The following is a 13,442-nucleotide window of genomic DNA, read 5'->3' as shown; positions in this document are numbered from 1 at the left end:
CATGAGGATTAAATGGTTCCTAGAAGGAAAATGGAGCTGGTGATGGGCCTGGAGCACAATACTTCTGAGGAACTGAGGGAGCTGGGGTTGTTCAGCCTGGAGAAAAGGAGCTGAGGGAAGACCTTATTGCTCACTAGATCTACCTGGAAGGAGGGTGTAGCAAGGACAGGAGGTCAGCTTCTTCTCCCAAGTGAGAAGCTACAGGATGAGAGGCCTCAAGTTGTACCACGGGAGGTTTAGATTGCATATTGAGAAAAATTTTTTCACTGAAATTGGCTACAAGCACAACGTGTCAAGGTAAGCATTGTAACCACAGTGCGTGGAAGTGTTCAAAAATGTATGAATATGGCACCTGGAGACACAGTTTAGTGGTGAACATGGCAATGCTGGGTTAATGTTGGACTCAATGACTTAAAGAGCTCTTTTCCAACCTTATCAACTCTATGATTTCTGGTTGCCCAAGAGGAACCCAGTTATTCACCCTTTTGTCTCTCCTTTACTGTACTCTTTTTAACTGCACTCATTCAAAACAGTCTTTATATTGAGGGAAGTTGAGCTTGGTGGAAAAGGAAGCAAGGATAGGGGTTTTTTTCCCTTTATGTTTAAATCATACTCCATAAAATACTGCTGCTTCTAAGCACTGGGGAGGAAAAAGGTCATCAAATAAACTGAGACTATGTTGAATTTGATGCGCAGCTGGCATAATGCTCTGCAGGCCTTTACAGGCTCACACACTCAGAAGAAGAATTAACTCTATCCTTAAAAGCCTAACAGAAGTTGATAGTGAGAGCATTTATAGCCTCTACTTCCCTTGGTTTGTTGTTTTTCTGAGAAGAAAAAGAACAATAAAAGAAAGATAAAAGGACAGAAGGATACTACCTTATAAAACCTACTGAAATCGTTAGCTGAAACTGAATTACAATCTTTTGAATGAATCCTAAAATATATTTTTAAAACCAAGCATACTGACTTCTGCATTTATTTTATAGGCAGTTAACATACATACTTTTATCCTTCCAATTCTACACAATACTCAGTTCAGATGAACACTACTAAAGAGTGTAAAAAACCATTCCACCACATAAAAAATAATAAGGCCAGAAGTAGTAAAAGCCTGCCTTTTCAAAGAGGAAAAATCACACTTGCTTGTATATATTGTATCTATGTGAATAATATATCTAAGTGACAGAATTAATACAAAACACTTTTTGGAACAGTTCCCTTTAATTCCATCTAAATGCAAACAGAAAAGGGAGAAAATCTATTGGTTCTACAGAACAGTCTAATTCTAATCAACCTCAAATATCAAAATAAGTGCTGCATAAACTTGCCAGCAAGGTAGAGAGGTACACATTACAAACAAAAGGTAACTTCAACAGCACACCCTGCTAGGTCTGTAGGTCATGTAAATCAGCAATCAGGGAACTGACAGGCTACCTAAAGTTTCAGAGAAATTGTTCTGCACTGAAATACAAAGCAAAAAACCAGAAAAATAAAGGAAGGGGAAGACAGACAAAATGTCTAAATAAGACTACTGTGCATGACTATCTTGCTTTCATTCAAAATACTGAAATTGATTAATGCACTTCTGTAAGTGACAGATGAAACTCCTGAGGGTTAATGTTATCCAGCAGGCACTTGTGGTTTAATCAGTAATCCTATGCTTCAGGAAAGGTTAAAGGTGCAAAGAATGTGTCAAACCAAAATTGCCTAGACAGATAAAAATCTTACAATCACAGTAACTTCCTCTTATAACTTAAGTTTGGTTCATTTTTTTATGGTATGCGGGGTGCAGTAGTTGTAACTAAAAACAGTTATACCAAAATAAAAAATAGTAAAATATAAACTTTCACAGAAACAACAAATCAAAAATAAAGCGGATTTGTATTTTTTCAAAGTTTAAGGTATTTATACCTTCATCTTAAATAAATATTTTGCACCTATTTGTTTACATTCTATTTAACAACTCTGGATTTAACCCACAATATGGAAAAAATAGCTACAAAATAACTATCAGAAAGCTAGTTATTTGCTTTTCTGATGAATAAAACCATTTGAAAATTTAAGATTTTAAGTTCTTGACCCTAGAAAAACAACAACCATTTAAACTATTTAAAAATTAATTATTCCCCTATGTTACATAGCCAGGTTCCTGAAATTAAAGGAGTAATACTCGAATAAAAGCACACAGTAACACTTGATAGAAAGCCAAGCTACATTTTGTGAGGTGTTTTCCTAGTGACTGATGGAGAAAAGAGAAGCCAAGTCTATGAGAAATCCTCCTGGTAGGAAAAAAAGAGAACCTAAGGAGGGAAAAATGTAATCAGAAAATACAATAGCCTGACACTGAGGAAAATAAGAAAGCGTTTCTGAGTTCAGTAATTTCTGAAAAGCATTAGTTAAAAGTCAGGAAGAGATATGATAATAACATTCCTTATGCATTCACAGAAACAAGAAAAAATATTCCACAAAATCAATTTTCCTTCATAATGCACATAGTCTGTGCATATTTAAATTTCTACACTAAGATTCAAAAAGGAGATAAGGCTTACCCAATGTTTTCAACTTCTCTACTACGAGTTCAATGTGTAATTAAACATTTATATCGTTAGTAAAACCAGAAGAAGTCTGCAGTAGAAGTTTGACTTAATTGTAAATTTTCAGAGCTTCACATCACTCACATGGTACAGAGAAAAGCCTCAGAGTCAGGAAAGAACTGTTAAATTTCCTGGTGGATGCCTCTACTGCTGAGGGCAATAGGATCATTCAGTTATTTTTGTAAACATTTCATGATGCATCTCTAAGGAAACAAAGTTTCTTTCCTACTCCTTTTAGACTTAATGTCCACCATGTCCAGAAAACAAAGATGGACATTAGGAGTTGTAATTTCTCTTACACAGAAATAGAAACAAAAAAAAAAAAAACACCCCAGATGAGTTGGACTAAGTAGCAAGGACAGATAAATGCTCAGCCACAAAATCACAAGAAGTTCCCTGCAGATATCCAGAGAAAAAGTACTCACAATAATAAATACACAGATGAGGAAGAAAAAAGTATTTATTTGACAATAAAACTGCAGAACAGCAGCTATAGATGACATGACACTGTTCTGAGGAGTGAAGAGGAAATTATAACACAATCAATGATAAGAATATCTGTGAAAAAATATAAACATATTACTTGCTGATAGGATAACTCCTTTGTCCCAGCTTTTGTGACACTCAAAAAAGTAGATATATTTACTTCATCAAATCCACTTCTCAGACTTAGAAAAGAACTGAGAAATAACAAAAACTATTTAGAATTTGCCAATATCTATGTGCACATGGTTTAGGCTAATATTTGCTCATCTAATTGTTTAGATATATTTAAAGAACTTCACACTTTCTTGCATCCTTGCATTTTTCTTCATAGAAGAAAAACAACAGTCCTTTTCATCTTCTATGCCAAGTATATGATCAATCTCATTCTTCACCCAGAGTTCTCAAGATATTTTTAATATTATGTCAATAAAAACAACTTTAAAAAAAGACATTATACTTTATGAACTCCATCACTGCTACAAGAAAATTACTTTCAGTTTAGCAACTGGCTATAAAAAATATCATTATGATTACTTATGCAGGAAAAGAAAAATAAAAAAAGAACACCAACAATCAACAGCTAACCAAAACAACTGACCTCTGAAAGACATCAATGAAAATGAAAGCATTTTAATGATGATCCTGATGGTAAATCTAAGGTAAGTTAGAGGACAGTTGGTCAAGGACCATCTGGGCATGAAAAGTCTTTGTTTCTATTATTTATCAGGGTAAACACAGGAAAAATGGTACCTTTGCCACTGGTGCTTTCCATTGTATACAAGTAATCCATGTAGAAAGCCCCAAACCTCTGCATTCCAGCTATCTCTGTGTATGTCTCCTACCAATAAAGCAAAGCAAACAAAGAAAATGTTGTATAAGGAAAAGAATCTTGAGATTACCAACTGATAGACTGGTATTAGAGAGATATATTCATGTTTGGATTTGTGCATCAACACAGGGAAAGGCTTATCAAAGCAAAGGACAGAGGTTATCACAAAGAATTCACCCTTCTGATAGGTAATGTAACTTCCATTTGAGGCCACACAAATGCACATCCATAATTCCTGTGGACATGCTGACAAGATCATCAATAACATCTAGTCAATTAGTACCTTTAATCAAGTAAATATTCTTCATTTGACCTCTTGCATGCAACACATCAACCTAATTAAATACACTGAAAACTCAGCTCATTCAATTTGGCTTTGCTATTCAAGGAATATTATGGTTTTATCTTTCAACAGTAGGAAACATATCAAGACTTTATGCCAACACTGGGATTCATACATAATTTAATACATCACACAGCAAATTTGCTTCCACTCTTGCCAAAAAAAATGGGCAACTTGTGAAAGCATTGAAGACAGCCCAAGGATAGAGTAAAGCTTAAAACTCACTATGGGAAAAGTCTGACTATAAAATACTTGTGATTTTACTAAACTCATTTTTTTCATGTGGTTCTTCGGGGTTACACTTCAACAATAGTACTAAAAAGGTGAAAATAGTTCAATTTAAATTAAAAGGAAATTAGATACCTTTCAAAACTGTAAATAGCTTACTTGTACAATAAACAGCACAGATCTCCACCTATGAACACACCTGGAAAGGACCACCTTGGTCACTGCAACCAAATCTTTAATAATGGCAGACAACCAGGGAATAAAGTTTTACTGAACAATTTACAACAACAGAGACTAGAGCTGACTGAAAATTTGTCTCCACAAAAGGCAGAATTCACAAAATTTTCTGTAAGTAGACCAATACAGACTGTAAACAATAAAATTAATACTGTCCAAATCTGACAGCACTTCTTAGTTTGAAGACCATAGACTACTTACTGTTTGGGTTTAAAACACATGCTGGTAAAGCTTGACTTTTGCTAGCGTTCTCTCATATGTCTGTTTTCCTCTTAAAATGTTCTGTGGTTACTGTTTTTGGAAACTATGACATTAATTCAGTTTTTGGGGCAGGAGGGGAGTTTGAGGTTTCTTTTGGACATGTTTTTTCAGTTTGGCTCTTTTTTTGGCTTGGTTTTTGTGGGTGTCTTTTTGTTGACACAAACAGATTTACTTTTTTTATTTTGCCAGCTGCAAAGTAATATTCAGTTAAATATGTAAAAGTAAAGAGAATTCAGTCCCCTAATAATACACAGATCTAATTGTACAAAATCCATTAGAGAGCATTGGAAATCTTTTTATAAGAAAAATATAATTCTCTGACCTTATGATGAGCTGAATCCAAAATAAATTCTGCACGAATACTATTATTTTCTGGACTTCTGTAATCAAATAGCGAATTGGTAAGGTATGTCATTCCTTTCATGCTCAAAGTTTCTCCACAACTAAAGAAGCAAGCCTCCTTCATGAAGCCATAGAAAGTGAGGCAGGGGAAGAAAAAAAAAAACAGTCAAGTTAACAGAGCACTTTCAATTCTGTCATAATACAAATATGACACACACAGAGTAGTAACCCTCAAGAGCATGTTGCATTATGAATGAAGATGAAACAATGAAATTAATTTCATCTGTATAACAGAAGTTCCTGGCTACTCCTTCCCCATTTTCAAATCAATAAAAATTGCCTGAACCAATTAATATTATACTCATGATACAGAATATATTAATTACATTTTAACAGCAAATAATCTCAGATCATCATCATTCCAAATCCTGCCCCAGTCCTCTTCAGTATGCACAAACTTGTCACTGCACACTCCATCTATAGCTGCCCAATCCTTTCAGATGCTGTATCAATCCTCTTTAAGTCAATCAGTTATTTCCATGTATGACCTCATTCTATGTTAGCATTCTTTATTCATCTAGATTTTAATGTGCCTCCTCACAGACTTCTACTCTTCTGAAATCAATATAACTTTCCTAACAAGTGTTATTAATCCAAAAAAGGTATTTAGGAGATTTTTTCCAACTATCTATTCTCAATCACAGGCAGATCCAGAACCTTTATGAAAGGACCAATTCCACAACCACAGCAGTACACAGACAACAGACAAGCAGTATCATCACCACTGTCATAAAGCAGATACTTTCGTAAATCCTGGAAGAGAGAGTGGCAGAAAAAATGAGTAAAAATAAAACCCCAAATATCCCTTATTAACTAACTTGAAGGAAATTATCTCAGTTGATCAGGGCATGCGGCTAATAATGCCACAGTTGTTGGTGGAGAGTTGATGTTTTTTTCTGGGTCCATTCCAACACAGACTATTTTATGATTCTGTGAAGTTCTCTTATTCACTCACCCACTCAGTCTAAAAATCGTCAATTCTCTCAAGATTTTATACCTGCCAATCTCAGTTGCCCCAGTCAAGGTGGCTGTCCACCCTCACATCCCCAACCACATCTTCCTTGTCCTTAACAGGACCAGTACAGCATTTTTACAGTTGTCTCATCCTTTCCTCCCCAGCCTCTCCTTCTGGAAAAGCCTGTGTGTATCCAAAACAGCAAACCAGTCATGTGCTGTGTCCCACTGCATCCCTAAAATCCCAACAATGTCATACTCAGCAACTGTGTCATGAATTTTCTTGTTTTCTGCTCTGCACACGCAAACACCTGAGATGGGTGCCAAGCCATGATGCTCTCTTTCCTGAGATGGGGAAAAGATAAGAAGCCTCCCCATCATATCTATCATAATACAGTAGACAATTTCCCAGATTAGGAGATATTTGACATAAATACAGGCACTTAGTATTTTCTTTCATATTCTTAAGTTTCCTCTTTAAAATACTTTTCAAGACTTCACAGAGCACTAGAATCAAATTAACAGGTCTCTTCTTGGCTGTATTATTTGATTTTACTTAAACATAGATAATAGTCACTGTTCTCCAAAACTTTAGGGCACAACGCTATTTACACTTCAACTAAAATCATCATTATTGAATTTAGAATTTCATGTAACCCTTCATTAAATAGTTTTAAAGTAGTTCATAATGACACCTGATTTTGTCTTAAGCAACTGAGGATTTGCATCCATTTAAAATACAAAAATTAATACTGTCTAACTCCTTCACTTCATACTGCTCTCAATCTCACTGAAAAGTGAGGTAAAACACTCATTCAGTATTTGTGCCACCTTTCTATTATTTTCACTATACAGTGTTCCCATTTTTTCCCTTCCAGTCTTTGGTACTGTCAAAGATTTTCAAATATATTTTAATTTGTTATACAAAATCACAAAGGCAACAATGAGTCACTATCCAAAAAGATTTTTAAAAAGCCTTATGTTCTGCCTCTTCTCAATCTGAGATATTCATTTTTTCAACTCTAAGGAATGGGCACTGAGTTCTGTACCACAGTAATATACAAAAATCACAGCTGGTAACAGCAGTCTTTCCAATTTTTGCAATCAGAGATTTTAATAAAGGATAACAAAATTCCTTATTCAAAATCAACTGGTATTTCAACATACTCACTTCATCACTCCTATTCATATTTTCTTCAAAATCTTTAATTCCCATAATTCCTTTAAGGCACATAGCTTGGCAACCAACAAAACCTATTTGGCAATCAAAAAAAAGTTCACCTTTCATAAGGACCTAGTGAGGAAAAAGAAAAAAAAAAAGATTAATTTTTAAGCCTTCTACTCCACAAGCAATAAAGATGGATAAAGCAAAATATGCTTAGTTTATATATTTAGAGTTTTAATAAATAGCAATCATACAGGGCACTTGAAAGGAAGGGATTACTATAGTGCTCAACCACTACAGCACAGAAGTTTAGAGAGTTATTATCTACATGATTATTATTACATCAAACACTTACAATTTGACAGAATATAAAAGTCCAGCAATTAAATAATTTAAAAATATTTTATCGACAACTATTTGGAACATTACTTAAAATGTATCAAAAAAGCCTGTCAATGTAAAATTACCTCAACTGTTGTTCCTTCTTGCTCCCAGCATATAACTTCTTTGGATTTTACTTTCTGAGGGCTGTAATAACTACTTTCAGCTTGCATTTCAGTGAGCTGCAGAACAACAGGATAAACACCTTATAAAATCAGAATTAGTATTAAACGACAGTATGATTATTAATAGACAGACTGATAAAAACAAAATAAACTATGGGCAAAAATACATCAACTGTCAGGAAACAGGTGCAACTAAACAGCTGTAGCACATTATCCATACCATAATGGCTCATGTTCAACTTCCGTTTGAAATACGCTATAACAGAACATTTAAAATCCACTCTAGTATTTTCAGCTTGCTTATCTAAGAAGAAACTGTGTGAAAAGATGAAACAGATACATAATTGCATTATTAATATCAAATAAGCTTATAAACTGTAGTAAAAATCCATTAATACTTTATTTATTCTTCTAAAAAATAATTAAATATCATTATAATATTACAGACATATTTTGATTACAACCATACACGTTTTTGTTTCATGTCATGGCAATCAAGAACAACATGCATTTATATTTCTTGAATGATTTTGATGTAAAAATTCAAAGTGGGAGAACATGCACAGAGTAAAAAGCATATAACCTACAGCTAAGAAAAACAAGGGAAGAGGCACACTATATTGAATATATTACATTTGGCATGAAAAAAATAAGTTAGTTTATGTAAAACAGCTAAAATACTTCAAATTCTAATTTTTATAAAAGACTATCTACACACTCTTTGTTTTCAAGACTGGATACACATGGATGCTGTTTCAATTTAAAATTTAAAATCCAAATGTCCAAGAAAATTGGATGAAAAAAGTCACTGCTCACCCTCCACCTGTGTGCAATTATTGCAGAGGAAAAGCAATTAATTGATTAAAAGAACTCAGAAATTACAAGACTAGTTTTCACCATTATTAGAAAATGGTACATTTAATTTGGCATGATTTTTAGCTGGAATGATATCAACTATTCAAAATGTTAATGCAGAAACTTGACCTTATTTTTTAACCAAAATATGAACCACAAATTAATTCCATATACTGTTTGCATGCAAGCAGAACAATGAATTCTGCTTTCCTCCTGTCACCATATTAGCATCATACATCACATTTAAAATTTCTAGAGTGCAAAATGTTACATTTTGAGTAGTTTTTAATAATTTCCTAATATAAAATGCATGAACTCGCAAATGAAGCATTAGGAAAACCCTCTCTAGCAGAACCCATGTTCAAAAAAGAAGTTAGTATTATTTTTAATGAGTTTTTTTGCATGAGGAACAAGAGCACAGAATTATTACTGCATGACATTGTGAAAAGAAGATGCTGAGCCATGATAAATGAGATATTTGAACTTTGGTGGCTTGTTCATGTTTCAAATTTCAAGTGGTGTCCCAGGGATATAATTAATGGAGGGTAAAAAATGTTACTATTTAATTTTAGCCTCTTTTAATGAGAGCTGAAGCAGATTGACACAAAAGAACATGACTGAACGCTTTAATTCTGTTGATATCTTCAAATTTTTCAGGACGGTAAAGGCTTAAAACATCAACATCCCCACAGAATATCTACAGCTTCCAAAGTCACTTGTCTCACCCTTTCTGGCAGTTGCTGAGCAGCTAAATGCTCTTCTACACCACCAAATAAAAATAGCTATATTAGGCATAAAGCCCCATAAAACATTCTTGTGCACAGATGTCAATCCAAACAGGCAAGAAAGGAACAGGGAGCTCCTGATGGTACTGAGTATAATCAGGCACATAATTTTTGTATGAGAGTTACAAAAGTCTTGCAGTTAATCTGAAAGGCTCAAATTCATAAAAATCACCCTAAATTACTCTGTGGTAAAGTTCTGACCTGGATTTAATACACGCTTAGTTGTAAAGCCAAGAGCCACTTGGCCTAGTTATGCACATAGAATTGCTTGCAAATAGCTTGACACGTTACAGGTATTCTGCTAATTCAATACCTTAATTTTTAATTTCTATCAGTACATCACAATATCTTAGTCAGAATTTCCATATTCCCTTCTGCAAGCTTACAAAATATTAGAGAGAAGGCCAGCAACAATTTTCATCTTTGCTTAAAGCTAATACTTAAATTAAATCTTTCTCTACATACCCTGCTTATAGCTCAGCCTATATATACTCTTTATCTTTTTTTCCTCCAATACAATTTCAATGTATGGAAAATTAATTCAAAATTATCAAGTTAAATTGGTATTTTCACATACAATAGTCAAAAAAATAGTCTCTGAAAATTCCTCCAATCCTAGTTCCAAATTAGAGGAGCTTTTATAAAGAAAAATGTAGTTGTTTAAACATTAGATGGATAGAATACTGCAGCGAAAGTTCACAGAAAGCTTTCAGGCTTTTTTCCCATCAAAAAATATTAATCTAAGTAAATTAAGTGGTTTCCTTTAAACATTATAAAGTTCACACTCAAATTCTAGCTCAAATAACAAAAACTACTCACATTGCCATTATCAGTCCAGTATGATGGAAGAGGAATTTTCAGCATTCACATTTCTTGTTATTCTTTAACAATACCTCACAATACCAACAGTATTTGTCTTGAATCATACATTACTTTAATGCTCAGAAAATCGCTATGCACTTCCTCATAAGTCAAATGAATCCTTTATGACACAGAGAAATATTTACCTTAAAAGTCACTGTTGCCTTTGTACAGTAAAACCCAACTGAAATAATAGGATCCTTGAGGGACTGAGACTTCTGCTGTTCTGCTGTTCCATCGCCAATTCCACCAGAATCATTCTCTTCATCATCATAACTCACAATAGCAGGAACAAAAGACCAAGCCCAAGAAACCCATCCTTGTTGCTGGTCATCATCTTGATGGAAATAAGGATCTTGACTAATGTACTGTGTAGGATATTGCATTACTGAGCTTGCTTCATCTTCTGTGCCTTTTAAAACAAAAAACAAGTTAAATTTCATATAAACCATACTTAAAACTTTATTTATTAAACTCAAATTTATGGTATGTGAAATTTATTTTGTACTGTATTCCACACAGCATTCACTGATACTTATAATCATAGGAAATCAGTACAAATGTTAAATTACTAAATATGAGTTTCCAAGCATTTCTTTAATTCATTAACATTTTCCTCCAAAAAATATTAAGGGTCTTTGCCATAGTTTTAGTATCATACATCTGCAGTGAGACCAGAACTTGTCATCTATACCACAAGTTTTCAAGACTACTTCCATTAAAGACTTTCAAAAGCTGTAAAATTAAATCTGACTAAATAATGATATTATGATCTCATAGTTTCCAATTTTAAAATTAAATTTAGAAGTAGTTCAGTTACAACAGTCTAATGCAAAAAAGTGTAAATGCAGGACAGATCCAAGACTTTCTTTGTTTAAAACTAAGCTTTTCAAATATTCAAAGATACAAGTTAATCTATGCTCAAAAAAGCCGGTAACCATCTGTGAGTCAAAAGTCAAAATGTTGGTCATCTGTGGAAACCAATAGAGATAGCATGCAGAGCAAACCAAGGACTTCCCCAAAGATTCAAGTCTAAGACTCATGATCCAAAAAGGTAGGTAATGTACTGCATGTACAAAGAGCAAAATAGATTTTATCTGGTTTCATCACCACTATTACGGGTTCACAAGGGCTATTAAATACTTCAGAATTACTATAGGTGGTACAGGATGTAGTACTGTTCCTGAAGGTGAATGTTATATTTAATGAATCATTTAACTGAGAACAGAAATAGGCATACTTCAATTCTATTCACATATTTTGAAACTCAGAGATAGCATTTTTGGAAGTTGTAGACCTTTTACTCTTGAGTCTTATTAGTCTTTAGCCTTTTACTCTATACAACAGAAAAAAGAGGAATAAAAAACACTCTTGATAATTCTCTGCACAAGCTTAAAGAGGCAAGAGCACCTCCTCCCACAAAGTCAGTGCAAGCTCCCTGTCTGCTCTCTTCACACAAGTCTCAAGGATCAGATTTAAATCCAGAAGCACATCTTGACACACAGCAAATACAGAAAAGGTACACAAAATCTTGGAAAAAGCCAAGAGGAAGAACTGCCAGCTGTAGAAGGAAAGAAACTGATACTGAGCATGACCCAAGTAGTTTAGCATAGACTGCTATTGGCAAGCACAAAAGAAATGGTGGAAAGCCTGGCAAAAACTGAAAAAGAGGTGGAGCTGTAGCACCTGGGTCATACATAACATTTGGTCTACCAGGCCATAAATTTCAGCCATCATTTAGCATATCCCTTTTTGAAGTACACAGAGGCAACAGTAAAATATGCCAAGTTATAGTCTGGATTATCATATTTTTTAATTTTTGGAAAACATTAAAATAAACACCACTTAACTCTAGCTCCTCTATCTATACACTGTGAGACAGGAAATTTCAATAGGAAAATGTATCTATTTCCTACCACTAAATTAAAACTGCTACAGCCACTATATAATCACAGAACTTCAGAAAAAATTAGTATCAGCCTGATAAACAACACACAACATCCTCTAAACACTACAAACTTAAATACAATGTAAATTCATTTTTAACAATGAATATTAGAAGGGGAGTATGTTACTTAGGAAACACAAAGTCTTTGCTTTGAAGTAACTACAATAACCACTTAATCACCTGTAAATGTACTGGATAGTGAAACAGAGTCAAAACCTCAGTTTTACATACATTAAAGGACAAAATGTTACCCTGCATCAGGTTTCTAAAGCCATTTTTTTCTAGCCATTCACAGTGAGTTCACACTAGAACAGTCTTGCTCCATAATGCAGGGTAGTAATTCCAGTTAAGAAATACATTTTATATATATTACAAGATGGCAGTGTGACTGCATCTCACTGTTTGCATGCTCAAATCAAGTTTCAGAAATTTCTTTTCTTTTAAAGGATTTGAGATATTTATCTGTAATAGGAGTCTGGAAACTGGTATCTCGCAACAAAAATCTCGAATTAACCCAGCAGGAAATTACTCTATTGATATTTATTTATTTATTTATTTAATATTTATTTTATTTATCCGTCTCTATACATTTTCAGCCAGGTAGGGGTGATCCAACCTATCCTGCGGCTACATGAACACAAGTGCTGCCACTAGAGGAAGAAGGAAGGAATGCATCCCTGCTGGCAATAGCATCAATTTTCATTTCATTGAATCAGCCATGAAACTGTATGAGTGAAACTTAGTACACACTTCAAACACAGAGATGTAGATGTTCATTCTTGTGTCACTAAATAATGTATACATTGAAATGCATTTTCTTATTCACAATTTGTCTGCTATAAACCAAATAAGCTATTACAAACTCACAACTAAGACTCTGAAAACAAGCATAAATGGCATGACCATTTTAGCCTGTGTGGGCCAAAATATTTGGCAGTAAAGATATAAATGGGCTTCTAAAACTGCCTCTACGTCTCTACCTTAG

At 34.0% G+C, this 13,442-nt stretch overlaps 1 protein-coding gene across 8 annotated transcripts in view; it reads right to left on the bottom strand.

Annotated features, from left to right (window-relative positions):
- Positions 1-13,442, bottom strand: part of VPS13B (vacuolar protein sorting 13 homolog B) — a 434,872-nt gene that overhangs the window by 359,558 nt on the left and 61,872 nt on the right. For all 8 annotated transcript variants that reach the window (XM_021529420.3, XM_085573894.1, XM_021529419.3 and 5 more), the window contains exons 8-12: positions 10,656-10,921; positions 7,970-8,065; positions 7,509-7,631; positions 5,304-5,441; positions 3,834-3,921 (exon numbers count right to left, since the gene is read on the bottom strand). In XM_021529420.3, coding sequence (XP_021385095.3) covers positions 3,834-3,921; positions 5,304-5,441; positions 7,509-7,631; positions 7,970-8,065; positions 10,656-10,921 — 711 coding nt within the window. The remainder of the gene's footprint in view (positions 1-3,833; positions 3,922-5,303; positions 5,442-7,508; positions 7,632-7,969; positions 8,066-10,655; positions 10,922-13,442) is intronic.

The sequence above is a fragment of the Lonchura striata genome, chromosome 2 (genome assembly GCF_050655825.1).
Source record: "Lonchura striata isolate lonStrDom1 chromosome 2, ASM5065582v1, whole genome shotgun sequence".
NCBI classification, from domain to species: Eukaryota; Metazoa; Chordata; class Aves; order Passeriformes; family Estrildidae; genus Lonchura; species Lonchura striata.
This window is presented reverse-complemented; position numbering and strand designations above follow the sequence as displayed.